Below are 26,100 nucleotides of genomic sequence, written 5' to 3' on the forward strand. Positions count from 1 at the left end.
AAATCCTATTTTTGCAGCTAAACACAAATTCAAATCCATTCTTGAGTTTTCCTCCATACTTAGAAACAATAACACCATGCAACAGCTAAAGATGGCATCAATTTTGTGCTACATGTTCCAATTTTAAATCATTTTTAATAAAAACCTCACAATATATGACACATATTTGTGACCTTCACGAATAATTAATATAAAACACTACCCACAAAAAACCTCACTGTAGCGATAAAGAAGAACACCAACAATGATGGAAAACTGACTGTGTCAGAATCAATTAATGCAAAACGTCAGAAACACAAGACACAGCAGGAATGCACTCTTCAAGCAGTGCGGTGGCAGATTCCTTTTCTCATGTATTAATCACATATTTTCACTTTAGTACAGCAAGACCACTCCTGTCACCAGTTTGTATGCATGTGGAATGTGATCACAAGTAGGGCCCAAGTTTTATTGCACCTTCACAGCAGACTCATTTTCCTCTTGAGGGCTCTGGACATCCTGTTGCAGATGAGGTGACGGTTGGTTGGAGCTTTTCTTAGACTGAACAGTTAAGGATCTGCTAATAATTGATCTGCTGTGGAATGTTCTTTGTTTAAGAGTGTCTGCGTCTGCGTATATAGGATGTAAGGGCAACAATTCAGAGATGGTCCTAGTGTTTCAGTGGGATGCTCTCTCCACACTGCAATGTGTTTATTAAACCCACTTCAAATCAAGCTCACTGAGTGTGTTGCAGGTTATTGTTAGATTTTCCACAACAGCAGCACATCAAGAATACTGATACTAAGAAAACTTTGTTCAACTCAGTGACGTTAAAGGACAGAGGCCACACATTTAGGCTATAAGCTGTGCAGTGATTTTCTCCAGCAGTTCATGTATGTTTCCATGAGTCTTTTAATGAGTTTGAACTTAGAACACAGCATGTAGCTTATAATAAAAAGCTTCTAAACGAAACGAAACTAAACTCAGACTGGTTGCTTGCTGTGCAGTTAGAAAAACAGAAACCAGGAACTAAATGCAGACCTGTTACCAGGAGTGGCTCCTTGCATTTGGAAGAAATGAGAATGTGTTTTGGTCTCGATCTGATTCACAATTACAGGCAAACAATCTGAATTTAAAAGAAGAAGAAGAAAAAAAGATAACAGCTGAACTTTTCATGTTTTATTGAACACACCAAGAACTCATTTACAACACAGGCTGGGAACAGTAAAAACTGGAGTTTCTTAAAATTTCAAACCTCATTTAAAAGTAACAACCTCCACCTGACATTCCCTGTTTAAACACTTCTGTAAAAAAGAAAGAAAAGAGTTACTAGTTTTTATTTTGACTTAATAAACTTCAGGTTATTGCACAGCATCTGAGCTCAGGACTATGACTTTTAACAATTATTTTTTTCCTTTGTCAATCATTTTTTACATAACAGGTGGTGGGATCTAATTAAACATAAGATATACATCGCTGCGTCAACACACAGTCATAATTCGTATATTATCAGTCAGTTATTAGTAAGAATGTGTGTAAATCGTTGACATTTCAGTTCAGTTCAGTTCATTTTTATTTCAAACATATACATTCACCAACATTTCATAATATCATTCCATGCAGTTGTTTGAAAAGGAGTAGGCAGAAGTATATACTTATTTAGCTCTACCCCCTTAGGTTTACATCTTAATCATTTCCTCATCATCTAAATTTGAACAACAAAAACTTATACAATGGTTTCAACTTAGAACATGACGTCACAAAAAATATTTTCTCATATTCAACCAATACTATGTTTAGATTTACTCATTTGCAAAGGAAAGCAAACATCACTTTGACTGCTTTCTTGGGTTAATTGCGTTTTCTTCATTCTTATACTTATTTAAAATTTCTTTTTTGAGTTTTATTTTAAACTGGTTTATATCACTACTGACCTTTATTTCTTCTTCTAACTCGTTCCAGAATTTAACTCCCGCTATAGAAATAGACATTCTTTCCAAAGTTGTTCTTACTCTTTGTAATTTTAAATTCCACTTCCCTCTAAAATTATATCTCCCTTCTCTCTCTAAGAACCATTTACTTATTTCGATTGGGAGCATCCCTTTCCTTGCCTTATATATTATTTGCACTGTTTTGAACTTGACCAGATCCTGGAATTTTATAGCTTGCGTCCTAATAAAGAGTGCATTTGTGTGAGCCCTATACCCCTCCTGATTTATCAATCTAATAACCCTTTACTGCATTATGATTATAGTCTGAATATTACTTCTATATGTATTTCCCCAAACCTCTACACAATAACTCATGTACGCTAATAGTAAAGCACTATATAACATATACAATGTTTTCCTATCCAGAAATTGTTTTGCTTTCCCCAAGACAGCAATGCCCCGTGCTAACTCTCCCCTCAGTGATGTGTGATTTCCAACAGACCTTATGATCAATGATCACACCAAGAAATTTTATAGTATTAACTCTTTCTAGATATATATTATCAACACAAATTTCAATGTTAATGTTTTTTCTTATAATTTCCAAATAAAATAAATTTTGTTTTATTTAATGTTAATGACAATTTGTTTCTATCAAACCACTTCTTTAATATCTTTAACTCCTGTGCGATCACATCCAAAACCTGTTGCAATTTCACACCTGAACAAAGTACATTGGTATCATCTGCAAAAATTACTTTAGTATAAAACTTTAGTATCTTTGATACATTACAAATATCATTTATATACATAATAAACATTTTCGGACCCAATACTGATCCTTGAGGTACTCCACATTCAATATCCATCAATTTTCCATGCACAGAGTGAAGATGTTTATGCCACAGGCTGTGCAGCGTCTTCCTCCAGCAGAGGTTTGTAGAGCTCTGGGTCGTCAGTGCTCTAAAAGAGAAAAATAATATTTGTAAAGTGCATGAAGTGTCGACTCCCTCCAGTCACAAACCATGACTGCGCACACTTTGATGACAATTTCATGCAGGGATACAAAAAGGAATCAACATTTAAGGTGACGTTAAAAATAAAGTGCAATTACAATTTATTTTATTGTTATTAAAACAAACTGTGGTAAGCTGTTGTTGTCCACACTAACAGAAAGTTGGGCACAGCTGTTCAAACTTCCTCTGGTCTATTTTTTTATTAGTCCCAACAGTTCTTCTTCCTCATGGCTCTCTCTCTCTCTCTCTGCAGCAGTTCCACCACCAAGCTCTGATTCACACAGTCTCTCCCTAAAATCTGCAGCCTGAACTCTGGACTTGCTGTCCTGGGCCGGTCCACGTGGGAGCCAGTTTCTACAAAGAGTTTGAAGTTCCACAAATATTCTGGACTGACTGAGCTTCATGCCTTAAAGTCATGATGGGCTGTTGTTTTGTTTTATGTTGTCATCCTGCTCTCTGTCTGTACATCAGATATAAACTTTAACTGACTCACTCAAACTGGTAGAGAGCATGAGAACACTGCACAGACTCACTGTTACCTGGTTTCACTGATATTCAGACAAAACAAACAGAATTCCTGCAAGAACACTTCATGTGTTCAGCCAACATCTTCTACTATTTAACATGTTTATCAGAATGTGTTTGAACCATTGTGTTGTCCATTATCTACCTTGTTTTGTCCTTTTTCTTTGTTCCTCAGAGCCTTGATTCCCAGGACAGCAGAGCTTATCACAACACAGAGCTCCAGAACAGACAAGGTGATCATCACAGCACTGATGCTTCTCAGGAGCATCTGATGGGACGCAAACAACAGTGCTTCATCTAAAGTCTCAAAATGATATATACTGCAGTATATAAGATAGTATCATATAGTGTATATGTGCTATTTTTCTTTCTGCTCTCCCTAACTTACCACCAGCATTGCTCGGCCCTCCAAGCATTTCTCCTGAAGGAGTTTTTCCTCCAAAGATGGAGACCTTATCGTTTCCCTGCCATACCCGTAACCATTGTAGCCATTGTAACCATTGTAACCATTGTAGCCATTGTAACCATTGTAACCATTGTAGTATTCATAACAGTTCCACCAAGAATCAATGTATCCTAAATTAATGCTGTACAAAGCAATGGCTGTGATGGCAAAAGCAACTCCAGTCAGATTCAGAATCACAGTAAGGATGACCTGAAAAACAAAAATGACCAGTTAATGTACAAGAAAATATCCAAACCATAAATGACACTTAGTGCATTCTTAGACTAAAGTATCATAGCCTCTGTGAGTACGCATGTTTTCATAGTCATGCCTGGATTCTTCATTAATCTAAACGTTGGTTTCTGTCTAGTTGCTGCTTTACGATATGATGGTTGTTATTTTCATGTTAAGTTTGGGTTTCTGTTTTTGGTTTGTTAATGTTATTCTTCACTTCAGATTAATGAAGTATCTGATTCTGTCTGTGAATGGAATTTTGTATTTTTAGTTTTGTGGGGGTTAACTTTGGCTAACTTTAATCTTAGCCAAACCGATCTATTCAGGAACAAACAAAACACTGAAAAAATTCAGTTCAGTTCAATTCAATTCAATTTTATTTATATAGCGCCAAATCACAACAAAAGTCGCCTCAAGGCGCAAAAAACAAACAATAATATTTTTAAGTTATCTAAATGATTTGTATATCATGTTTAGCGAAAGACCATGGGTGGGTTTAAAATGATGTGCCAGGAGTTCGCTGTTCTCGCCGGCTAACCCTAACCCCCGGCTAGCTGTCAAGCTGGTGGTAATATATGTCTTAAAAGTTTAAAACTAAGTGCTATGAATCCTGGGATAGGTTGGGCCACGAAGGATACACCCGACCCATCCTTCAAATCTGGGGAAAAGGAGGACGCATTTGGAGGAGTCTTTGAATTTGGACAGTTTTTGTTGCATCGCTGTAACGTAATCGGCCTACAAATGCAGCCTCTGAAGGATGTGGCCCCTAAATTTGGACACAGCTACTTCTTCTTGTTCTTCTTCTTTGGCATTTAATGGCAGCTGGCATCCTTGTACATACAGTGCTGCCATCTTCTGTTCCAGTCCATTATTACACTCTTAAATCCTACTACTTATTCCTACGTCTTTCAGGATCTTACAAAGTTTCAAACGACGTGCCCACTATTAAATTAGTTGACGTAATCATGACAACTCGACTAATCATGGCAGCCCTAATCTGGATAAATGTTTTTGTCATGTAATTGGATTGCACTTTTTAAGGCCTCTACCCTAAGACCTGGTGTCATGGTCCTGGTTCGGTGACCCAGTGTTTTGAGTTTTGTATCATTATTGAATTTTGATTTTGTCATAGTTTATCTTTTCTAGTCTTTTGGTTCCTGTGTTCTATGGTCTGCTGTATTCCCTAGTCAAGTCCGCATCTGTTATGTTTCCTATTTTACTTTGGAAGTCTGTGTCCAATGTCAGTGTATTTAGTTTCACTTCCCCTGTTCTGTCTTTAGGTTCATGTGTGTCAGCTGTGCTCCCATGTGTGGCCACTTCCCTTGATCATCCCTTATGTGTATTTAGTCTCTGGCTGTATCCCAATTCAGGGTCTGCAGCCTTAAAGGCCGCATTTTAAGGCCAATTACAGCACAGTGACGCGACAAAGGCTGTCCCAATTCGAAGGCTGCTTGAAATGCAGCCCTCAAATGCGTCCTTCATTTCACTGAATTTTAAGGATGTGGCGGTGTAGACTTCGTGGCCCAACATATCCCAGAATGCTTAGCGCGTCGGTGGGTGTGGATAATTTTGCCGGAAAAAAAAACGGCGGAAAAGGGGCGGCCGAAGAGTAAACTTTTAAAAGTAAGTACTGCATATTATGTTACTTATTTATGTGCGAATGTTTAATAACGAAGAACATTAAAACATTACTGCTGGCCACATGTCGGCAAAGTTATGTGACATTAGTGATGTCACATGACATCAAAAAGTCCTTTAGAGATCATATGAAAATGTTTTACAGCTGAAATACTCACCAAACATGGACTTGGATACTTCTCAGACAAAACGCACACAATGCCGAACATGATGAACTAGACAAAAGACAAAATAAATAAATACATAAATAAAAAGTTCATGTCCATCTTAAGAACAGGAGAGAAGTTTCTTCAGTTCTGGAACTGAAGAAACTTCTCGGATGAGAGGTGAAATGTCTTCAAGCAACCTAAAGAAGTCCAGATGCTTTTCTTTCCAAGTTGTAAATAAAACCTTTCATCATGAGAGAACAATTGTATAGTTTGTTTGTGTAAACTGCTATTTTGAACTATAGCTAATTTTTTAATGTAACCTAGCAAAACTATGAATCGGTGTTTGTAAATGTGCACTGGTGTCATCACATGTAGATATTACTTGGACATAACTTGGCATTTAACCTTTCTGTCACATATTTAACACTGTGGAAAGATATGTTTGAACCCCAAAATGATCTTCTCTTAAAGCTTTCCAAGTCTATTCAATGCCTAAAAGTAACCAATGAGTGAGCAAATAAAGAGGTTCAAAAATCATCCTAGCTGGAACTTGAAGATCAATCTAAGAGTTTCGATCATCCACAAACAGAGTACTGACACTTTTTTTTTTTGTCTTCAGATTTTTTTTTTTTTATATACATATACCCATGATTATTTCCTTACCAATGCACCCAACCAAAATGGAAAGCCTAAGTAGTTTAAGTAAAAGGAGGTCCAAGTGCTATAGAGTATAGATCCCAATCCAATGTTGAGAAGCCCGATCATTATCTGCAGAGTCTGTGAAAAATGAAGTACAGTATGAACAGTGAACATTGTGCAGTTTAAGAAAAAACTACAAATTAAAAAATAGGCATAATATAAAATGTGATGTGTAGATGGTTGTAGCTCACCCCCAGCACTGTCTGAGAAGCTCTGTTGAGACTTCTCAGGCGCTGAGACACAGTGCAGCACACTGGACTGTAGCAAAGGTTCTTGAAGATCTGGCACAGAGGAGGCCAAGGACTTTGGGGGTCAGTGGTCAGAGTGAGTACAGTGACCCCATCAGCCTTGGACACAGTCACTGACATCCTGTCTTGAGATCCTGGAGACTGAGAGACAAGAAAAAGCTGAAATAAGAATCAGATTAAAGTCTTAGTGGAAAAACAATTTGACCCAAACACCTCACTTCCCTTCACTTAACTTCACTTTCCACCAAAGGAGCTTTAAACAGAATTTTAAAAGTAATCTTTTAATTAATTAAACCGACTTGATGCTGGGAGGCTGTCACATCACTGGACGCTCTCAAGTTGGCTTTAACAGGTGACACTGGTTCTTCATATGGATAACACTGTGCTGATACTAGTTTACAAGAATGTTTTACATATATAGGCAACCTCCAGGTGCTGAAAATGGAATCCCGCAGTGATGTACCCAGTCACTTTACTGTGTCAGCTACAACAGCAGGTCACATGTCATAAACTTCTATGTTAAAATTTTCACTTCACAGCAGAAAAAAGTTTGTCGTGTGCTACAAAAATGGGTTTGGTCTCTATAGATAATTTCTGGCATAATAATGACAATCAGATTCATAGTAAAAGTGTGATGGTCCGTAGTCGGGTGACTTGGTTTTTGTTTATTCAATGTTCTCAGTTTATGTGGGATTTTCATGATTAGTTTTTTTTTTTTTTTTGTATTTATTTTTCCTTATTTATTCTTTAGCACCGCTGTGATTTTCCAGCCTTTAGGTTTTGTCTCTGTGCCTCCCTTGTGTTCCTTGTGTTGTGTCTTGTGGTCCTGGTTCGATGTTCATTTTATTTCCTGTTTTACTTTGACAGTCCCATGTCCAATGTCAGTGTGTCTAGAGGGGTGTCCAAATTCATGGGCTGCATCCTCCTGAGGACCCGTCCTTCGCGGTCTTCGTGGGCCGGGTCCTCAGAAAGTCGGGTAGGCCGGAAGTAAACGGCTGTGAAATTGGACCGTCTAGCCTTCAGATTTACGTCACCGCTGTCTCGGTGGAGTTTAATAAACTCGGCCGTCTGCTCCTTGCTATCTAAAATATAACAGGACACTGGTGTAAATTCCCGACCATCTCACACTTCTGTTTAATCAGTTTTCTGTTTGACGTTTAGTCAGCTGTGTGAAAACCAAGGAGGAGGGGGATTAATAAAGTTTTATTTTATCTAATCTAATAACCTTAATCTCAGCCAAACCGATTTACTCACGAACAAATAAAACACTGAAAAAAGCCAAAAAATTACATTTTTAGGTTGTCTAAGTGACTTATATATTATGTTTAACCTGAGTAGCGAAAGACTGCGGTGATGTGAAAATGATGTGCCGGGAGTTGTGCCGTTCTCGGCGGCTCTAGTGACCCTCGAGCTCCCGACTAGCTATCGAGCTGGTGGGTAACAGATGTCTCCGAAAACGTCGAAGCACTTGTGCAAATATGTGATGTCTTGATAAATCGAGCAGATATTTGAAGTTCACACAGCTACATCCTCGCCTGAAAATATGTTAAACGTTTACTCTTTCTGGGTCACAAAATAATAAGAGTAATATTAAAACTTAGTAGTGGCCATTCTTGAAAACTGCAATTGGCTAGTTTTGTTTCCCCTTGTCTTGTTATGTCTAATTAATCCCAGATGTGCTTCCTTCTGGTTCCCCATTCCCTCATTATTCCCTTGTATATTTAAACCCTGTGTTTTCCTTTGCCTTTTGTCCTGTTGTACCTCCTTGTGTGTGCAAGTCTCTCCGTGTTTCCGGTTTCAGTCCTATGTTTCTAGTTTCCTGGAGATTTAATTTTAGTTTCCAGTGTTCTGTTCTTATTTATTCTCAAGGTTTTTTGGTTTGTTTTTCTGCGAGTTTATTTTTATGAAGGAGTTTCCCCACCAATAAACCTGCCGACCCCAGTTACTTTTTCGTGTTTGAGTCATGAGTTTGAGTCCACTTCCTGCCTCTGCCTCACATAAAGTTGTCATGATTATTTATTTAATCATTCATTTTTGCTGAATTGTTTCTCCTTGCTCCTTCAGTTTTTAAATTAAAATCTCTTTCTCTCTCTCTCTCTCTCAATAATTTTCACCACATTTATATCAGCAAAGCTAGATAATAGAAACTTTCTATTTAATGTAACACATTTTAAAAACTCCAGTGAAGTCAGCACCATCCCCCAGCTTTATTTACTGCACGCTCTTGTTCAGGAACAAGGAAGTAATGTTAAAATTGGCCAGTTGCCTCTTTTGTGTTGTTTTACATCCATAACCTGGAACACCTGTACCAATGGATAAATATATGTACTATATTTTATATTAATGATTAGACTAATATTAACTTTAGAAGTTGTATTTTTGTTACCCAAAAATCATAAAATTAGTTTCAACCTGTGTCTTTTCTGATGTTGTTTAAACTTACAACATGGAGATCGATGAAAAACGATTAGCTTAATCAACAATTTTTTACATAAAGACACAACTCTTAATTAGTCTGAATTACAAGCTGAATATTACCGCGGAAGCACCCGCTGCTAGTCAGACCGTACACGTGTTCTTGGGCAGTTGAAAAATAATCCACAAAGTCCGCTAGTTGAAAACAAGCATGCAAACATTTATTTCCAAAGTCTGGAATTCACCGTTATCACCCTGAATGTCCCTGTACACTCCCAAACACGGTGAGAAAACTGACTCCGAAGCAGTTTAACCCTCCATTACTACACTCCACAATGCCGTCGCCCTGTGCGCAATTAACATGTATTAACAGAACCATATATAAAAAATTAAATAAGGCAAGAAAACACTACTTAACGGTAAATATTACACTAAACCGAATTGTAAAGTAAAAACTGAAAATCAGCATTATCTTACACTTTATCCTCATCCAAAATAATTCAAGTCAAAATATTACCAAATACACATTCTGCGAAATGCGAGTAAAGTAAGACAAAATTTGGACTTTCATCTTTTACTGAATCAAACATGACTACAAGACTTACCTGTTAGTGAAGAACAAAATCTTAAACAACTGCCTATGAAAAATAAACGAGTCTGATCGAGTAAGCGGTACACTGGAAAGAGGAAACCAGGAACTGGGCAACACCGCTACCAATAGCACCTCCTCTTTATGCTCTCCGTATATTTAAAAAAAAAAAAAAAAAAAAAAGATGTATAAGATTAAACCTGCAGAAAAGGTAGCGGTGACATCGGAGGAGCCACAAGTTTACGTCAGTTCATTTCAAGAATCAAATATGTTCAGCAAACATGCCAAACTTAAACTTCAGACATTCACCAAATAACAAACTTGACTAGTTTAAAACTGTAATTTTATGGTAAAGATTTAATAACAATTAATTAATTAGGGCAATCAGTCAAACATGACTAAAAGAATCACCTGTTAACAAACTTGGTGTGTTTGCTGCACAGTTTGGAAAAAAAATAAACCAGGAAAGAAATACGACTGCGCTCTATGGTTGTCACAGCAACACTCTTACTGTACCTTTATTGTACAATTATAAGTAAAAGCTTATGAGCCGTGTCCACTTCTCCACAGACAACACAAACAAATCTTTTGATGTTGATTTGATTTACGTTCATACACAAACACAATCTGACTCAAATAATGAAACATTTGTATTTTTAATGCTTTCTTGAACACGCCACGTTGTTTCTCTTTGTTCAGCCCAGGCTGGTCAAAGTAAAGGAACTCTTTGACTCTGCACTTCCAGATATCAACTATTCATTAGATACCCAGCAGATATCTTTTAAAGTTTTCTATAAAGTTCACTGGAAAAAAAATCCAAGCATTAATGAATTATGTAAGAGTTACAGATGATTGCAGTTGAAGTGCTGGAGGCTGTACAGTCAGAATGTAAGAATGTAAATCGCTGATATTTCAGTACACAGAGTCAAGACGTTTATGCCACAGGCTGTGCAGTGACTTCCTCCAGCAGTGCTTTGCAGAAAAGATACTGAAAAACTTCCAAACCACAACCAGCATCCTTTGTCTTCATTGATGTTTTCATTATGAATGTCAGCTGATATTGAGCTCTATCTTCATCTTTAAGTCAAGTCAAGTGTTTTTATCGTCACTGCAGCCATGTAAAGTGATACAGTACGTTGTGAAACAAAACAACGCTCCTCCAAGACCACGGTGCTACAAATCACATATAACAGACAGTCAACACGGGACTACATAAAGTGTAATGTGCAAAAATTGCCAAAAATAAAACAATCAGTTCCTTTCCTGTGCTGGTCCACATGAGGGCAGGTCCCAGCAAGTTTGAAGTTTTTTCACTTCACCTAACTGAGTGCTACTCATGCTGTAATATGGATTACTTGATGTGCTGGACAGCTGACCACAACTCGGCTGTTGTCATGGCTGGGTAGCCAGTGTGTTGAAGTGTGGACTAAGAAGCAGACACACGAGAGGCAGGACTGAACTTGACAAAAAGTGAGCCTTTATTGTGGCCAAAAAAAAATACATAAAATAAACGAAAACACAAACAGGACGAGAACTAAGAAAACCCTAAACACTGAGAAACTAAAACAATGAAACCTGGAAATATCTGAAAACATGAACCATGGAGACAGAGGGGAGGTTAGCAGATGAACCCAAAAAAAGAGGAAAACAAACTGGAGCACAAGAATCCATTAAAAACAAAGTTCTGGACAGCTGGGAGAGCAGTTCAGCCTCCGGACCTGCTCCGCCGCTGCTGCGGTCGCTCCCCTTAACTCTCTCCGTGTGCCTTCAACCTCCAACCTCATTACAATTGTGACAAGAGAACAGTGCTCCCTGGTGGACAAATTGTGTCACAGCAACAGTGTCGCAAAGGTTTGATCTCACATTCTCAGGCAAACATTGTTGTGTGTTTATGTCTTTACTGAACGGGTCGAGTAATTGATTACAATAAAAAGTAACTAAGTCTAAGTTCGTCAGTAACAGAGTAAATATACACAGTGCTATAATTCAGATATTCTACACCATGACACCTAAAAATGTTAGTAACGGTAATCTTCAGACATGTTCCTGTTTTCACACAAAAAGCTTAATGTTGAAGTTTAATATAAAATTCTCTAAAAATAAAATTTCAAAAATACAAGCAAAATGAATTATATAACAGTTACAGGGGACTTCTTTAAAAAAATTAAATATGATTATTTTTAGGAACATTTAGAAAACTCTCAGAAGTTGGAGGCCGTACAGTCACAATTTTTGTTGATCGCTGATGTGACATTACACAGAGTCAAGATGTTCAGACCACAGGCAGCGCAGTCACTTCTATCAGCACTGGTCTGTGGAGCTCTGGGTCATCAGTGCTCTAAAAGAGAAAAATAATGTGGGCTAAGTTCCTGACAAGGTGCTGACACACTCAAATCTCAAAGAGCAGTGACCACACAGACTTCATGTAGAGATACACACGTCACTGTTTGTTGTCCACTGTCCATATTCATTCAAAACTCAGTGAACTAGGCAAGGCAAGGCAAGTTTATTTGTATAGCACAATTAAACAACAAGGTGATTCAAAGTGCTTTACAGAGACATTAGAAACAAAAACAAAAATGAGATACAAAATCATGTTGAGTATGACCTAAAATACAAGACTTGTGTCACTTTATGCACAACAAAATATGCATTTAACACTCAGACAACTTAAAAAGCCAACAAATGCTTCAACTTTAACAGTTTGTCTCCACAGTGGAAGTCACTGTGTGACTCCTGTTCACTGGAGGAAATTTCTTCAACGCTGTTCAACACAATGTGGGTGCATATTTGGAGATATCTACTGCTACATGTATCATGTAGAAAAGATGATGGTGTAATATTTGCACCATCATTTTAGCCACAGGTCCCTTAAGGTCCTGTAAGTTGTGAGGTGCGGCTTCCATAGATCGGAATTGTTTGGCCAGCAAATCCCACAGACGCTCGACTGGATTGAGATCTGGGGAATTTGGAGACCAAGCCAACACCTCAAACTCATTTGTGCTCCCCAAACCATCCCTCAACCATTTTTCCTTTGTGGCAGGGTGCTTTATTCTGCTGAAAGTGGCCACAACCACCAGGGAGCACCATCTCCATGAAAGCATGTACATGGTCTGAAAGAATGCTTAGTTAAGTGGTCTGTGTCAAAGTATCATCCACATGCATGGCAAGACCCAACACAGAACAATGGCCAAAGCATCACACTGCATCCCCAGCATTGCTTTCTTCCCATAGTGAATCCTGGTGCTACGCGTTCCCCAGGTAAGCACACACACCCAGCCATCCATGTGATGTAAAAAAAAAGAAAAAAGATTCATCATACCAGACCACCTGTGCAGCCATGCAGCTCCATATGCAACAAACAGTGATGCACTGTGCATTCTGACACCTTTCTGTCACCTTTTGTAAACACAAATGTTATGCTTGCTCAGTATATGTATATATAATAAAGCTGAATTACTCACCCCAGTTGGGTGCTTATCAAACAAGAGGGCTTTGATGCCAAGCACAATGAACTAGAAACACACACACACAAAAATCAATATTTAATCAAGTTACATACTTCCGTTTAAATACTCTATACAAGTAATTCCTTTATTTTTCACTGAGTAAACAGCAACTTGCGCACCAACATGGCCCCCAGGAGGTACCGATGGAGGCAGATGGTGAACCTCAACTGCTGCCCTAATTGTGTGTGATTAAGTGTGTGTATAGTAAAATGATATGAATTTTAACTAGTTGATAACACTATGTAAATGCATTATCTTCCATGTTCTCATTATCCACTTGTCTCTAATGTTGCCTGAGAACTAAAAGATTTAGCTCAGTTAAAGGTGATTGACTCTGATTCGCATGTGAAAGAAAACACTGGCCAGGTAGGTTGACCTTTGTTTGATAAAGCGACATCTAAATGATTTTAATGACATCTGAAACTGCAAACTGAACCTAGACATGGAGAGTGATTTGTACAACTGGCTGTAAATTCTAAAAAGTTATTACAATACATTTTTACAGCCCTTGAGTTAAAATTGAATGTCTACACTTCACTGATTACAGAGGCAACATTACTGATTTTGTGCCTGTCCACATTCTTATGGTCCTCACTTTATGTTGTCAGTACTATGTTCCTGCATGAGAGGAGGAGTCAGATGTGATTTAACAAAACAGCCCCAAAACGCTGTAGGGGTCTGGGAAGGAAATGCTGTTTGGTTTGATGGTCACACAAAGTTTCTGAAATAAATAAAACACTAATTAAACATTAGCTTTCTTACCATTGCTCCTGACCAATATGGGAAGCTAGAGAAACCAAGATAGTTTAGACTAGTACATGAAAAGATAACGCCGAGTCCAATACTGAGCAGCCCAATCCTAACCTGCAGAACCTGTGAAACAGGAAGTAAGATAACTGTTTATTGTCATTGAACAGTCATACATGGCATAATAGTACAATGAGCACTACTATTAGTAAACGTACAGAATGAACAGCAAACATAAGCATACTTCTTATGGCATGTTATTTTCTTATGTTTCCATGCTGTTTGTTAAGGTGGACCTATTACTTCCATCTTTGTTGGGACACCACTAGGGTAGCGTTGCAGGAGTCATGGTTCAGGCTAAAAAATGTTTATCTTATTGGCCTTTATTCAGTCCTTTGGTTAATCTGCTGTATAAAACAAACCATTTTAGCTCCCTTTAAGCTAGAATAAAGACCTGCAGGTGACTGCAGTTTCTGTGCTTACAGCCAGTATGTATGAAATGACCATATAAGTGATATCTATTAGAGACCAAAAGTAAAACAAAAAAGCGTAACATTAAATCACTCAAAGTTTTAAAAGTAAAAAATTTTACACAATAATTTGACTGTTTGAGGTTTTCTCACCTCCGACACTGTCTCAGAAGCTCTCTGGGCCCCCTCAGGTAAAGAGGGTCATTAGGAGGTACTTACAGAGGTAGAGTACGATGCTGAACCCCAAAAATTCCCTACTGTATCAAAAGTTTGTATTTTTGTGTGTCATTGTTAAAGGACTGTATGTTTATGGTAAAAGTGCTTCTGAAATTCTTTTTAATAATATCCCCAATTAAGTGTTAGCTTGCTTACTAATGATCCTGACCAAAATGTGAAGCCTGTGCAACCAATTTGCCACAAAAACCCTGATTCGGCACATGAGTGGATAACTCCAAGTCCAATACTGAGAAGCCCAACCATAATCTGCAGAGGGAGCACTAAATGAACAACAAACAGTACTTTATTCTACACCTCGTTCTCCTATGCTTTTAAAGAAGAGCGATTAAGCTCACTTCCAACTTCTTTTTAGTTTGGGGACTCTGCAAAGTAAGTTCATTTATCTTATGAACCTTTGTGCAGCCCCTCAGTTTATTCAGGCAGAAAATCTACAAATTTGCACTTTGAGCTGGTGTAAAGATTTAAACAGTAGGTGTGTGGGGCTTATATATATATATATATGTGTGTGTGTGTGTATGTGTGTGTGTGTGTGTGTATGTATTTTTGCACTTTTGATCTTTGTATATACAATAGTTTGCTTGGACACAGCGGAGAACAATGGCCTGTAACATGGGCTCTTGAGGATCTGGAACAGAGGACGGCAGGGACTTTGGGAGTTGGAGGTAAAAGTAAACATAGTGATCCCAGCAGCTTTGGGCGCAGACATCTTGCATAGAGATCCTGGAGACTGAAACTGAAAGACAGTGATAATCATTTGAATTTGAAAGTCAGCACAGCACAAACTTTAACTTTCTGTCCTTTCCTGTTTTACTCTGATCATCTTGTGTCCTGTGTTCAGTGTTTTGAGGTTTGCTTCCCCTTTGTCTCATTATGTCTGTGCTCTCCTCCTGTGTCTCATTCCCTCGTCATCCCTCTGTGTATTTAAGCCCCGTGTCTTCGTCTGTTTATCGCTGATCCATCTGCTTATTACCAACTGCATGTCCCATGTCTCAGGTTTTTATTTTCTTTGTTGTTGTTTTTTCAGGTTTCTCCCAGTTTAGGTTTGGCTTGTTTGGTCTCTGTCCCCTTTTGCTTTTGTTTGTATTCTGCTCCGCCGTAATAAAGGCTCACTCTCAGTTCCAGTCCATCTTCAGTGCATGCTGCAATCTGCTCTCCATGCCTCTGCCACAGCAGACATGACAACTTTTGGCAATAAAGTGTAGATTTTGATTCGCTGCGTCACTTTACAAACAAAAATCTACTAAATTAGAATTAAGATTTTCAGTTATTGGTCAAAGTGCAGACTCCTTTAGATATAAAGAACAACAAGAAGGGATGTGTGTAATTTAGATTGCCTGCTATTTAATTGATTTGCATTGTAACCCAAAGTAAATATGAACACTTAGCTGTTAAAGTAGAAACAAAACAGAAACACAGTGAGGAAGGAGCTTAACAGGCCAAACCTGTTACCTGAAGTTTCCTCCTCTGTGGGAGTCATACAAAAACTTTATCAAGTTCAACTGAACATTCAGCTAAACACAAAGAAAAATAAACATAATAAATATCATGGCATAATGCATTTAGTCTTTATTTTTTACTAGTTTTTATTTGTTTTACAATACTTTTAATTATAAAATGGGCATATTTGGTGTGAGATTAGATGACAGCTTAGAGGCTAAAGTGCAAGATTCCTTTTGACAACTATCAGTATTTGAAAACTATAATCTCCGTATTAAATGTCACATAATAACTTTAAAAATATTTTAGTGCCCCATTAAATTTAGGATGCTGAAAAGAAAAACAGCAGCGCTCTCTGGTGGAAAGAAATATTACAGTTTTATTCAACTCAAAAAAAGTTGAATACATTGATTGATTGATTGATATTGATTATTCTTAAATGTGTTTGAACTCAGTCTGATTAAACTCACAACACTCTGTTATTGTTGAACTTTTCAGGCTGATACTTTGAATTTATGCAGCAACATCCTCTGCCAGATATTTCCTGTTAATTATGAGAGTTGCACAATGAAAATACATGTTGGGCCATTGTTTTATAAAAAAAGATGGTTCACCTCATCAGTATTTTCATTCTGTCTCGATTGAAGATCTCGCTTCAGGTTATGCTACAGAATCTCAGCTGGGTTGTGGTAACCTGGGTAAAACTAGGACCATGTCAGGGACACAGCAATGACAGTGTCTACTTTCTACCTCGTTTCTTCTCTGCTGGAGAGCTTTGATTTCCAAAAATTAAGAGCTTACGGTAACACCCGTCACCAGATCTGAATCAGACACTCAATCTGTTCTATGCATGTGTATAAAACGACCTTCTCTTGTTCTTTTATTTCACACTGATATGAAGGACAGCGTGACCTGCACTCAGGCAGGAGTGGAGTGAACTCTGCTCAGTTGCTGATCAGAACCTAAATAAAATATCTCTGAGAAATTTAAAGCAGATTTGAGCATTTAGGTAGAATTTTTCTTTGGTTTTATTAGCTGTGATAAATGTAACTGTTTCCGTTTCCTAGACGATGTTTATAAGGTTTTGTTATTTTTGTGAACGTCTATAATAAAATAAAAGACTACATTAGTTTCCCTTTCGTATATGAAGATAACTTTGCATGAAGTTTCATGAAGAACTCCCCCCCCCCCCCCCCCCCCCCCCAAAGTAAAAATTACAATTAAAATGTTCAAAAAAAAAAAAGAGAAAGATTATGAAACTAATTTATGTAATGGATATATGTTGTACAGTTGATTGAAAAACTCACACTGAACACTTTAGTAATATTTTTGTTTAATTTCCAATTATCAAAATAATTTGCAACTTTAATTCAAGCTTTTCCTTTTCCTCATCTTGTTCCTTTCTTTCACTCAAACACTAAATTAAAAGTAAAATATGTCATTTACGTCTGCTTAAGCTGCTTAAGCTGACCCAAGAGGGTCATTAGGAGGTACTTACAGAGGTAGAGTACGATGCTGAACCCCAAAAATTCCCTACTGTATCAAAAGTTTGTATTTTTGTGTGTCATTGTTAAAGGACTGTATGTTTATGGTAAAAGTGCTTCTGAAATTCTTTTTAATAATATCCCCAATTAAGTGTTAGCTTGCTTACTAATGATCCTGACCAAAATGTGAAGCCTGTGCAACCAATTTGCCACAAAAACCCTGATTCGGCACATGAGTGGATAACTCCAAGTCCAATACTGAGAAGCCCAACCATAATCTGCAGAGGGAGCACTAAATGAACAACAAACAGTACTTTATTCTACACCTCGTTCTCCTATGCTTTTAAAGAAGAGCGATTAAGCTCACTTCCAACTTCTTTTTAGTTTGGGGACTCTGCAAAGTAAGTTCATTTATCTTATGAACCTTTGTGCAGCCCCTCAGTTTATTCAGGCAGAAAATCTACAAATTTGCACTTTGAGCTGGTGTAAAGATTTAAACAGTAGGTGTGTGGGGCTTATATATATATATATATGTGTGTGTGTGTGTGTGTGTGTGTGTGTGTGTGTGTGTGTGTGTGTGTATGTATTTTTGCACTTTTGATCTTTGTATATACAATAGTTTGCAGATACCTTTACTGATTTTTGAACTATGCACTTGTATTTTCTTTACACTTATAGTGTTGCTTTTACCTACTATAAAAATCAGATTAAACCATATTCAACTGTCACTGAGATGAAACAGCCTGAAACAGGCTTCACTGAAAAACAGGCAACAAAATAAGATTGATTGATTTATTGATTTCACTTTCATCAAAGTTAACATCAGAGGTTGTTGTGCTGTTCAGGAAACACTGCCTTACAGTGAAGAATGACAGAAATGTCATAGGAACAATTTCATAGTAATGCATGTCATTTTAGCTCTCGATCTTTTGATTAGGAGTTAAAGCTACTTAACCTCTACCACCAGTTCAAATTGATAACAGTTTGAATGAGGTCAAAGCCAGGGAAGTCCATGGCAATAATCCCAAAGCATGGTCTGGGATGATTGGGATAAAACTGCCTGAGGTACTGATTGAGCCATGGGTTCACCTTTTCTGCCACTCTTTTTGGGGTCAGAAACATTCCTAGGAAAGTCCCAAAGCCAGTGCCACTTGTGTAAGTCAAAACAACGTTATCACCCCCACAAGCCTCAGTGGCTTGGGCCAGCTGTTTGATTAGTTTGTTGTCCTCTTCTTTAACTCTGCTAACCTTGTTGCTGCTATTCTCATCCGTCTCTGTGAGGGGAATTCCTAGTGTGAAGGTGCTTTTCTGCAAAAAGACCAATTTCCCCCTCACCTGGCCTATATTCGGCATGCCAGAGGTCACCCACACGTGCTGGTCATTGCTAATCAGATTCTGCACCATTTCATTTACCTTATTCTTGTTCAAAATCGCTGGCACCACTCTAATGAGCACAGCCTCACTGTTAAACTCAGACAAAAAAGCTTTAACAGTGTCCAGAACATCTCTGAATGTGCTGCGCTCATATATCACCCCATGCATGACGTAGAGGGTGCCTTCCAGTTCCAACACTTTGAGATCCAGGAAACGAATCCCAGCTCTGAGCTGGTCACTCAGAGACAGGACCTGGTATTCTGACTCAGGGCCTCCATGCCGAGCCATGCTGCTGTGACTGCCGGGGATGGTGATAAGAGACAGGGGGCGGAAATCCTCAATGCCAGCCATCCACGGAATATTGTAGGACGCCGGAAGTATGAGGTTTTTATTATCATTGAAGAAAGGATTGTTGCCATGGCATGAAACCCTGAAGATTTTGAAGATTTGTTGAAGTTACAATAAAGCCAATGCAAGTTAAAAAATAATGTATTCCTGTTTTTATGATACATATGATACCTACATGGCAGACAGAAGAACACAATGAAAAAGAAGACGCTTGTCACCAGCACTCATCTTGAAGAAATGTGAGCCAACTGGAAAATTGCAGAAAATACAAGAATAAGTTATGCATTTTTTATGTTAACATCCCATTTTTTAAATAAAAAATACCTATGCAACCAAATGAATTGTGCAAGATAACTGAAAGATTTCAGTTATGTTACAGGTTTCAACTGTACCTTGTAGCCAGGGAAATTTCACAGCCAACATCCAGAGCAGCAAAAACCTGAGACTTATATGGTTCAGTTATCAGAAAAATTCTAGGTGTATGCCACAGATTGACTGATCTCGATAGGTCTTTAAATGTTTGTTCAGATTGTGATGTTTGAGAAGGTGTTCCCTAAAATCCAAGCAGTCATCTGAACAGATTGTTCTCTTCATAAAAACAGGGTTAAAACTGATAAGATTACAGGGCATTTTAGTGCAGATCGAGGATTTGAGTAACTCCAGTGAAGGTAGTGTTTGCAAAGTTTAATCAAAAGCGATACCAAGTCTGTTGTTCAGAGAGGGAGGTGGCTGATGACTAAACTTATCACTGACTGGGTGTAGCGCTGTTGACCGAGCTTACTGAGCAGATCTGTTGATAATCATCACCCACGCTTTGAAAATATAGAACTATTTACTGACCTTTTGCACTGTAAGTGAGTCCCTCTATATGGTCTCAGCTGCTTGAATGATCTTTAAATAGATATCTGGCAGTTCAAAGCATGTTGTTTTAAAGACATGTTTATTCAGTACGATTGAATGACTAAAATCAGTATCTCCTGTGAGAATATACAGAGGAAACTGCCCATAACAAAAACAAAATTCTAACAGGAAAAAAAACAAGAATGTTGAAGATCAGGGTGAAAATGATGTCGTAGCTATTTGGGCAGAGAAGAAAAATACAATAAATGTCAGCTCTTACAGGTTTCAGAGAGAACTTGTGCTAATAAAATGAAGACCTTATGGTAAATGTTGCTGTAGTCTGGCAGACTCGTTAGGTTGGCCTTGATTTAGAGTTGATGTTGCAGGAAAGTTGTCCTGACTGGACTCGACTGTTTATTCTTTCAGTTTAGTCTTCCTTTCTTTGTTCTGTTGATAGGAAAATGAACCCAAGAACAATTTGATTAGGTAAAATGTGTAGTAGCAGAACATGGGCAGGCTTTCTTTGTTCTTCAGATCAGGTGTAGAAGGTCACTACTATGACAGGAACACCCAAGAATACCTCACCGGTTCCTGTCCTCTAAGAAGAGAAATAGTGTGTTACTAATGACATTCAGATTGATCCCAGTGTTTGTAATTTTCTATGAAGATGCAGAAATCCAAACTTTTAGCAGACACTGATTCTGAGAGCACTGTTGATGTTGACCAACCCAAGACTATTGGTGGATGCAAGCCAAGTCATACAGATTCAAGGAGCAGGTACCAGCTGGACCTCTAATGTGTATTATTATTTAAATCAGGAAAAGAAAAATGTTATGTATATACCACGATCTTTGTAATCTTATCAGTGTTAGACATGAAATTGTTAGAATCAAGGCTCTACATGTCAAAGTGAGTAATAAATAGGCAAATTAAGGGTCTCTTTAATATTGTAATGTTGGTAAACATGGGATAGCAAGCATGGTAAAAAAAAAAATGCATATTTTACAAGTGTGTAACAGGACACTGAAAAAACGGCTAAAACGGTTAAAACGCCATAAACACATACACATTTATGAGGGTCAAAGACAGCATAAAGGATATTACTGGACAGGACTATTGATGGTCTTCTAATTTTGTTTTCTTTGAAAATTGAATTGAGGTATTCAGTCTAGTGTCGGGGGGACGGTTCATGGGGCGAATGACAGGATACCCTTGGACAGATTGCAAAGCTCATCAAATAAAAAAAAACAACACAATTTTCCATGTGTTTTTTCACAAATTTGCATCTGATCTAAAATCTGATTTTATGATATTTATATTTATCAGAATATTTGATATTTTGTTTAAAAGGTGTTTTAAAAAATTGTATTAAAAAAATGAAAAAATAATTTTCTTAGTGATTTTGCTCCCTCACGACGTCCATCCACTCACTCCCTTTTTCCCTGGTCTTTTTTTAACCTTCACTGACCCTGACGCATGCGTTGTGGTCTGTGTGTGGTATTTATAAAAGAATTTAGGGGTGAAATAAGGTTTTGAAATACCTACATTTCCCGTGATGCATTGCGATCGGACCCGGAAATGAAAACCGAATCAGCTGACTTGGTTGTGTGTTTCTGAGCAGTTTGGGCACTTTAAAGCTCTTCGTCGCGTCCCGTAAATTCAATAAGTGTTATTATATTCGATCTCTTATATCAGAGGGTGCACAGCCATGTTACGGCCGAAGGCGCTGACGCAGGTTCTCAGCCAGGCGAACACAAACGGAGTCCAGAGCACTCTGTGAGTACGGCGAGCTAGCCGCAAGCTAGCCACATGCTAACTGCTGCTGGAGTTTCAGCGGTGCATTTTTTGACGATTACATATAAATTTAAAGGCAATACACATGATAAGTCTTCTGAATATTCGATAAAACTGAATATAACCCCTGCGGGGCGACTAAAACGTAATTATATGAAACAGTGTGCATCCTGCATAAAGGAGCTTCTAATGTTTCACGACCAGCACAGTCTGTTTGAAAGTGCTCAACGCAAACTTCAGGGTACTTTATTATATAGTCAGTGTATCGGATCATCATCTCCGTCTCAGTATAATGTCCCAAATAACTGATAAGGGTTCATGTCAGGCATTTTTCCCCACAGGGGTTTAATTTCCTTAAGCATAAAATAAACAGTTGTTTGTTTACCTACTTAGTTTTGTAAATTTGACAATGTTGTCCTAATTTTATATCAAAATAATACACAGTTACAAACTAAAATAACCGTTTATGTAATGATATTTTCCACTAAGAGGAAAAAGGGCATCAGATATGTACTAAAACGATTTTTTTGTGTAAGACAATACAGACGGAGACTATATGTTGATCAGTTGTGTTTACCTGAGTAGGTGTCACCAAAATTCCTCTTTGAAAACGAAAAAGAAATCACACCTATAGAATCAAGTAGTCATCACTATTTCTGTCATTAGTTGGTATATGACACCATTTATATACGCTTTTAATGGGGATAATAATAATTTAAAAAAAAAACTCTTGCCACTGCAGGGGTCCTTCAAGCTCCCAGACCTCTACCCTGGGAGGCCTGGGAGCTTTTAGGGTCCTGCACAGTATCTTTGCTGCCCCGAGGACTGTGCTCCTCTGGACAGAGATCTCCGTTGTTGTTCCTGGGATCTGCTCCGTTACCACTGGGACCACTGTACATATGGTGTTTTTGTCCTAACTTTCAAAGTAGTCCTAAACTACTTAAACAGACTTGCCTAGTAAAATGGTGTAGTAAGAAATCCTATACAAATAAAATACATTTTCGTGTAGTATACACCTTAGAGTATATATTCTGTTTAGTTGGTAACTTTGTGCTCTGAAAGTTATTATATTAATTTAATATTAATCTGCTGGTTATGTGGTTTCTCATCAGCTTACTGAATAATGAAGGCTCACTGCTGGCGTACTCTGGGTACGGGGACACCGACGCTCGAGTGACAGCTGCTATCGCCAGCAACATCTGGGCAGCTTATGACAAGAACGGCCATCAAGCCTTTAACGAAGACAAACTCAAATTCATTCTCATGGATTGTATGGTGAGACATGCTGTTCCATCATCTTTTATTACTTTTTTTTCAGGTATATGTGAAAGATTTGTGTGATGTGAGAAAAAGTGGAGCGATCATTAAGTAATAAACTGAGATACTGTGGTCTTCTTCCCTTTAACATTGTCGTTCTCAGGAGGGAAGAGTGGCCATTACTCGTGTCGCCAACCTGCTGCTGTGCATGTACGCCAAAGAAACGGTGGGCTTCGGGATGCTTAAAGCCAAGGTTAGAGGTTAAACTCCGCCTTTTCATGAGATAATGTTTCATATCCTGAATGTGGATCATCAACAACTGTTACTGTTTCTATTAATGATTTAGGGCCAGGTTTGAAAATACTGGAAATTTACTCATATAAAGTAAAAGTTCTCTTTGTTGCCAATTTGTGAGTTGTTTTTTTTTAAGTTAAAAAAAATCAGAAATGTAATTAATTAATATTAATATTTATTAAATCCATAAGTCGTTAATTATATTATTAAGCATCTGAGACAATAACTGATTTCCCAGCATGTTGTTTTACTATTTTAAGTGGACTTTACGCGCAGACTAAGTGTTCTAGTCAAATCTAAATGGACAGAAAAAATAGAAACCTTAACATCTGTAGCATATTGAATTTGGCAGCCGGCCGGTGTCTTTGACGCATTGAATCAACAGTTTAATATACTGATTCTGTAACTGGCAATTATTGCCTGTCATGCTTTTCTAAAGCCTGTGAGATGTCACTAAATACTTTTATTTTTTCCGACTGGCAGGTTTAAATTCAGTTTACTGTAAAGTTTAAAAGAAATCTTCTTAAATCAGCGTAAACATTGTAATAGTAATAAGCAGCTTCTTTCAGTAGCTGCTTATTACTCTTCTGCTATTGTCAGTACCTGTGACTGAACATGAATGATCGCAGTACTTTTATGTCTCTTTAAATCATATAGAAGCTCTCGCATGCAAAGACAAAATAATGAATAATAACTCTTATTTTGAGCCTCCAGACCAGCTGAGAATGGATTTAATATAGAAACAGCTGAGGGTAAAGTGTGGCTCATTATTTGTTTGCACATAAATACATGAAACAACAAGGATTTTTATTTATTTTTAGCTTTTTGTGTTTTTAATTTTACCTCCGCTTTACTTCAGAGTTCTTTTACGGAGGCAGAGGATTTCTGCTAATGAAGGAAGTTCAGCAGTTTGATGTAATTTGGCAAAACATGCTTTTAGTTTAACAAAAGTCTGACTCAGAGGTAACAGTGAACTAGTGCCTCTTATAATGAGTTCAGTATGACTGAGCTTTGTTTTTGTTTTTTTAAGACTATGTCCATCTTTTTGAATGTGCTTCCAATTTTTCTTAGTCAGAACTTTAGCCACTTTTCCCAGTCAGCTAATCTGCTGACACAGCCTCCGGAGGCTGACTAATCTCGTATTGTATTCAGGACATCCGGGTAACAGATAACAGATGTCTGAACAAGGCAAGGCTTTCTGTTCCATTTGTTTTCCATTGTGGATAGATTCAACCAAGCTGATTTATAAAAATTAATTAATTAATAAATACTACATCACTAAATTTTCTTCTTCCAAGAAAGCAAAATTTTCTTGCAAGTTCATGACATGTCACAAGAGACATTTAAAATTTAGTCTCAATCACATTCTCAATGATAATGATTAACATTTATAAGCATCATAAAACATGTCACCCGCTCATCATTTAACATTTATGTTGATCAAAATTAAAATTTAATGTATTGAGTCAAATATCATGTCACAACGAAATACAGGTTGTCCTGTTCACATCAGAAGGTTGTTATGCAAGTAGAATTTATATTGATTATTTATAATAATACTTTGTTATGCTGAAAAGATATGTATTTATTCCAAACATAACTGTGCTGTGTGTGTTGTGATTGTAGGCAGAAGCTCTGGTCCAGTATCTGGAGGAACCTTTAACTCAAGTGGCAGCGTCGTAGTCGAGATGTGACTCACGCTCTTCTGGATGCTTATGTCATGTGATCCATGTGATCCATTCATGGACTACTGTGCCACTCTGCTTGTTCACTAAATGCATAATGCATATATGTCAATGAACGGGCAAGCTTTTGTGTGTGTGCGCGTGTATATATGTATCTATGTGTGTTTGTACTAAAAAATTACCAGCTTGTATGGTGCGTAACTCTTTCCGCTCGCTTGTGAATACGTTCCCTTCAAAATTTGGCTAAATTTGTCTGCTGAAATGATTCCATTATCAAACGTTCCCACAGTCGAGTTGTTCATTTGCAGCTTTCGCTCAGGCATGCTGATCAAGGCTACACAGAAATTTGAGCATTTTGAAACTTGTCAGGAGCTCAAATCTCATGAAAAGAGAAATATGTGTGGAAACTTTGAACTTTCTTGAGCTGCAGTTAAGAATGATTGTATTATTTCAGAGGTGTTAAATAAAAGAAATGTACATTCAAATTTGCACAATCTTTGTTCTCTACGCTGACGTGACCGAGAGGAATGATGGAGGTGTAGATGTATATTAAAACTAACAGTGTGATGTACAGAGGGCTTTAGAAAATAAAAATGTTGTCACGACCTGGAAATAACATGCCAAAAGAAAAAAACTGAACATGCATTTTAAAATTTTGACCCAGAATCCCTGGAATTAGTTTTAATGTCTAATTCTTAGAGGCAGCGTTGACGAGCCGGGGGCTCGCCCTGCCTTGCTTCATTTCCTGGCACCACA

At 37.7% G+C, this 26,100-nt stretch overlaps 3 protein-coding genes across 3 annotated transcripts; 1 reads left to right on the forward strand and 2 right to left on the reverse strand.

The window, feature by feature from the left end:
• Window positions 1-2,530: 2,530 nt before the first annotated feature.
• On the reverse strand, window positions 2,531-9,980 carry LOC113032023 (transmembrane protein 176B-like). Its single transcript, XM_026184659.1, has 7 exons — window positions 9,885-9,980; window positions 6,808-7,005; window positions 6,581-6,694; window positions 5,927-5,983; window positions 3,840-4,106; window positions 3,597-3,719; window positions 2,531-2,873 (listed from the first exon to the last, which is right to left on the reverse strand). Exons 2-7 carry the CDS (start codon window positions 6,982-6,984, stop codon window positions 2,808-2,810), a joined length of 804 nt encoding a protein of 267 aa, XP_026040444.1. The 5' UTR covers window positions 6,985-7,005; window positions 9,885-9,980; the 3' UTR covers window positions 2,531-2,807.
• An 8,612-nt stretch (window positions 9,981-18,592) lies between these two features.
• Window positions 18,593-19,914, reverse strand: LOC113032798 (uncharacterized). Its single transcript, XM_026185922.1, has 3 exons — window positions 19,867-19,914; window positions 19,650-19,722; window positions 18,593-19,556 (listed from the first exon to the last, which is right to left on the reverse strand). Exons 1-3 carry the CDS (start codon window positions 19,895-19,897, stop codon window positions 18,710-18,712), a joined length of 951 nt encoding a protein of 316 aa, XP_026041707.1. The 5' UTR covers window positions 19,898-19,914; the 3' UTR covers window positions 18,593-18,709.
• Window positions 19,915-21,850: 1,936 nt separating this feature from the next.
• Window positions 21,851-25,833, forward strand: lamtor2 (late endosomal/lysosomal adaptor, MAPK and MTOR activator 2). The gene is made up of 4 exons (XM_026185869.1): window positions 21,851-22,090; window positions 23,221-23,383; window positions 23,529-23,618; window positions 25,286-25,833. The coding sequence occupies exons 1-4, from the start codon at window positions 22,023-22,025 to the stop codon at window positions 25,340-25,342; spliced, it is 378 nt and encodes a 125-aa protein (XP_026041654.1). The 5' UTR covers window positions 21,851-22,022; the 3' UTR covers window positions 25,343-25,833.
• Window positions 25,834-26,100: the final 267 nt, after the last annotated feature.

The sequence above is a fragment of the Astatotilapia calliptera genome, chromosome 11, assembly GCF_900246225.1.
Source record: "Astatotilapia calliptera chromosome 11, fAstCal1.2, whole genome shotgun sequence".
NCBI classification, from domain to species: domain Eukaryota; kingdom Metazoa; phylum Chordata; class Actinopteri; order Cichliformes; family Cichlidae; genus Astatotilapia; species Astatotilapia calliptera.

Excerpts from the sequence above, each read along its gene's own strand:
- LOC113032023 (XM_026184659.1), bottom strand. The coding sequence starts at position 6,984 with ATGTCAGTGACTGTGTCCAAGGCTGATGGGGTCACTGTACTCACTCTG. Across the intron at positions 6,695-6,807 it reads CTTCTCAGACAGTGCTGGGG|ACTCTGCAGATAATGATCGG; the intron begins GTGAGCTACAAC and ends CATTTTTCACAG. Across the intron at positions 3,720-3,839 it reads AGGGCCGAGCAATGCTGGTG|ATGCTCCTGAGAAGCATCAG; the intron begins GTAAGTTAGGGA and ends GCGTCCCATCAG.
- LOC113032798 (XM_026185922.1), bottom strand. The coding sequence starts at position 19,897 with ATGTTGGCTGTGAAATTTCCCTGGCTACAAG. Across the intron at positions 19,723-19,866 it reads GAAATTTCCCTGGCTACAAG|TTGGCTCACATTTCTTCAAG; the intron begins GTACAGTTGAAA and ends GCAATTTTCCAG. Across the intron at positions 19,557-19,649 it reads TGTGTTCTTCTGTCTGCCAT|GGTTTCATGCCATGGCAACA; the intron begins GTAGGTATCATA and ends CAAAATCTTCAG.
- lamtor2 (XM_026185869.1), top strand. The coding sequence starts at position 22,023 with ATGTTACGGCCGAAGGCGCTGACGCAGGTTCTCAGCCAGGCGAACACA. Across the intron at positions 22,091-23,220 it reads AACGGAGTCCAGAGCACTCT|CTTACTGAATAATGAAGGCT; the intron begins GTGAGTACGGCG and ends GTTTCTCATCAG. Across the intron at positions 23,619-25,285 it reads TCGGGATGCTTAAAGCCAAG|GCAGAAGCTCTGGTCCAGTA; the intron begins GTTAGAGGTTAA and ends TTGTGATTGTAG.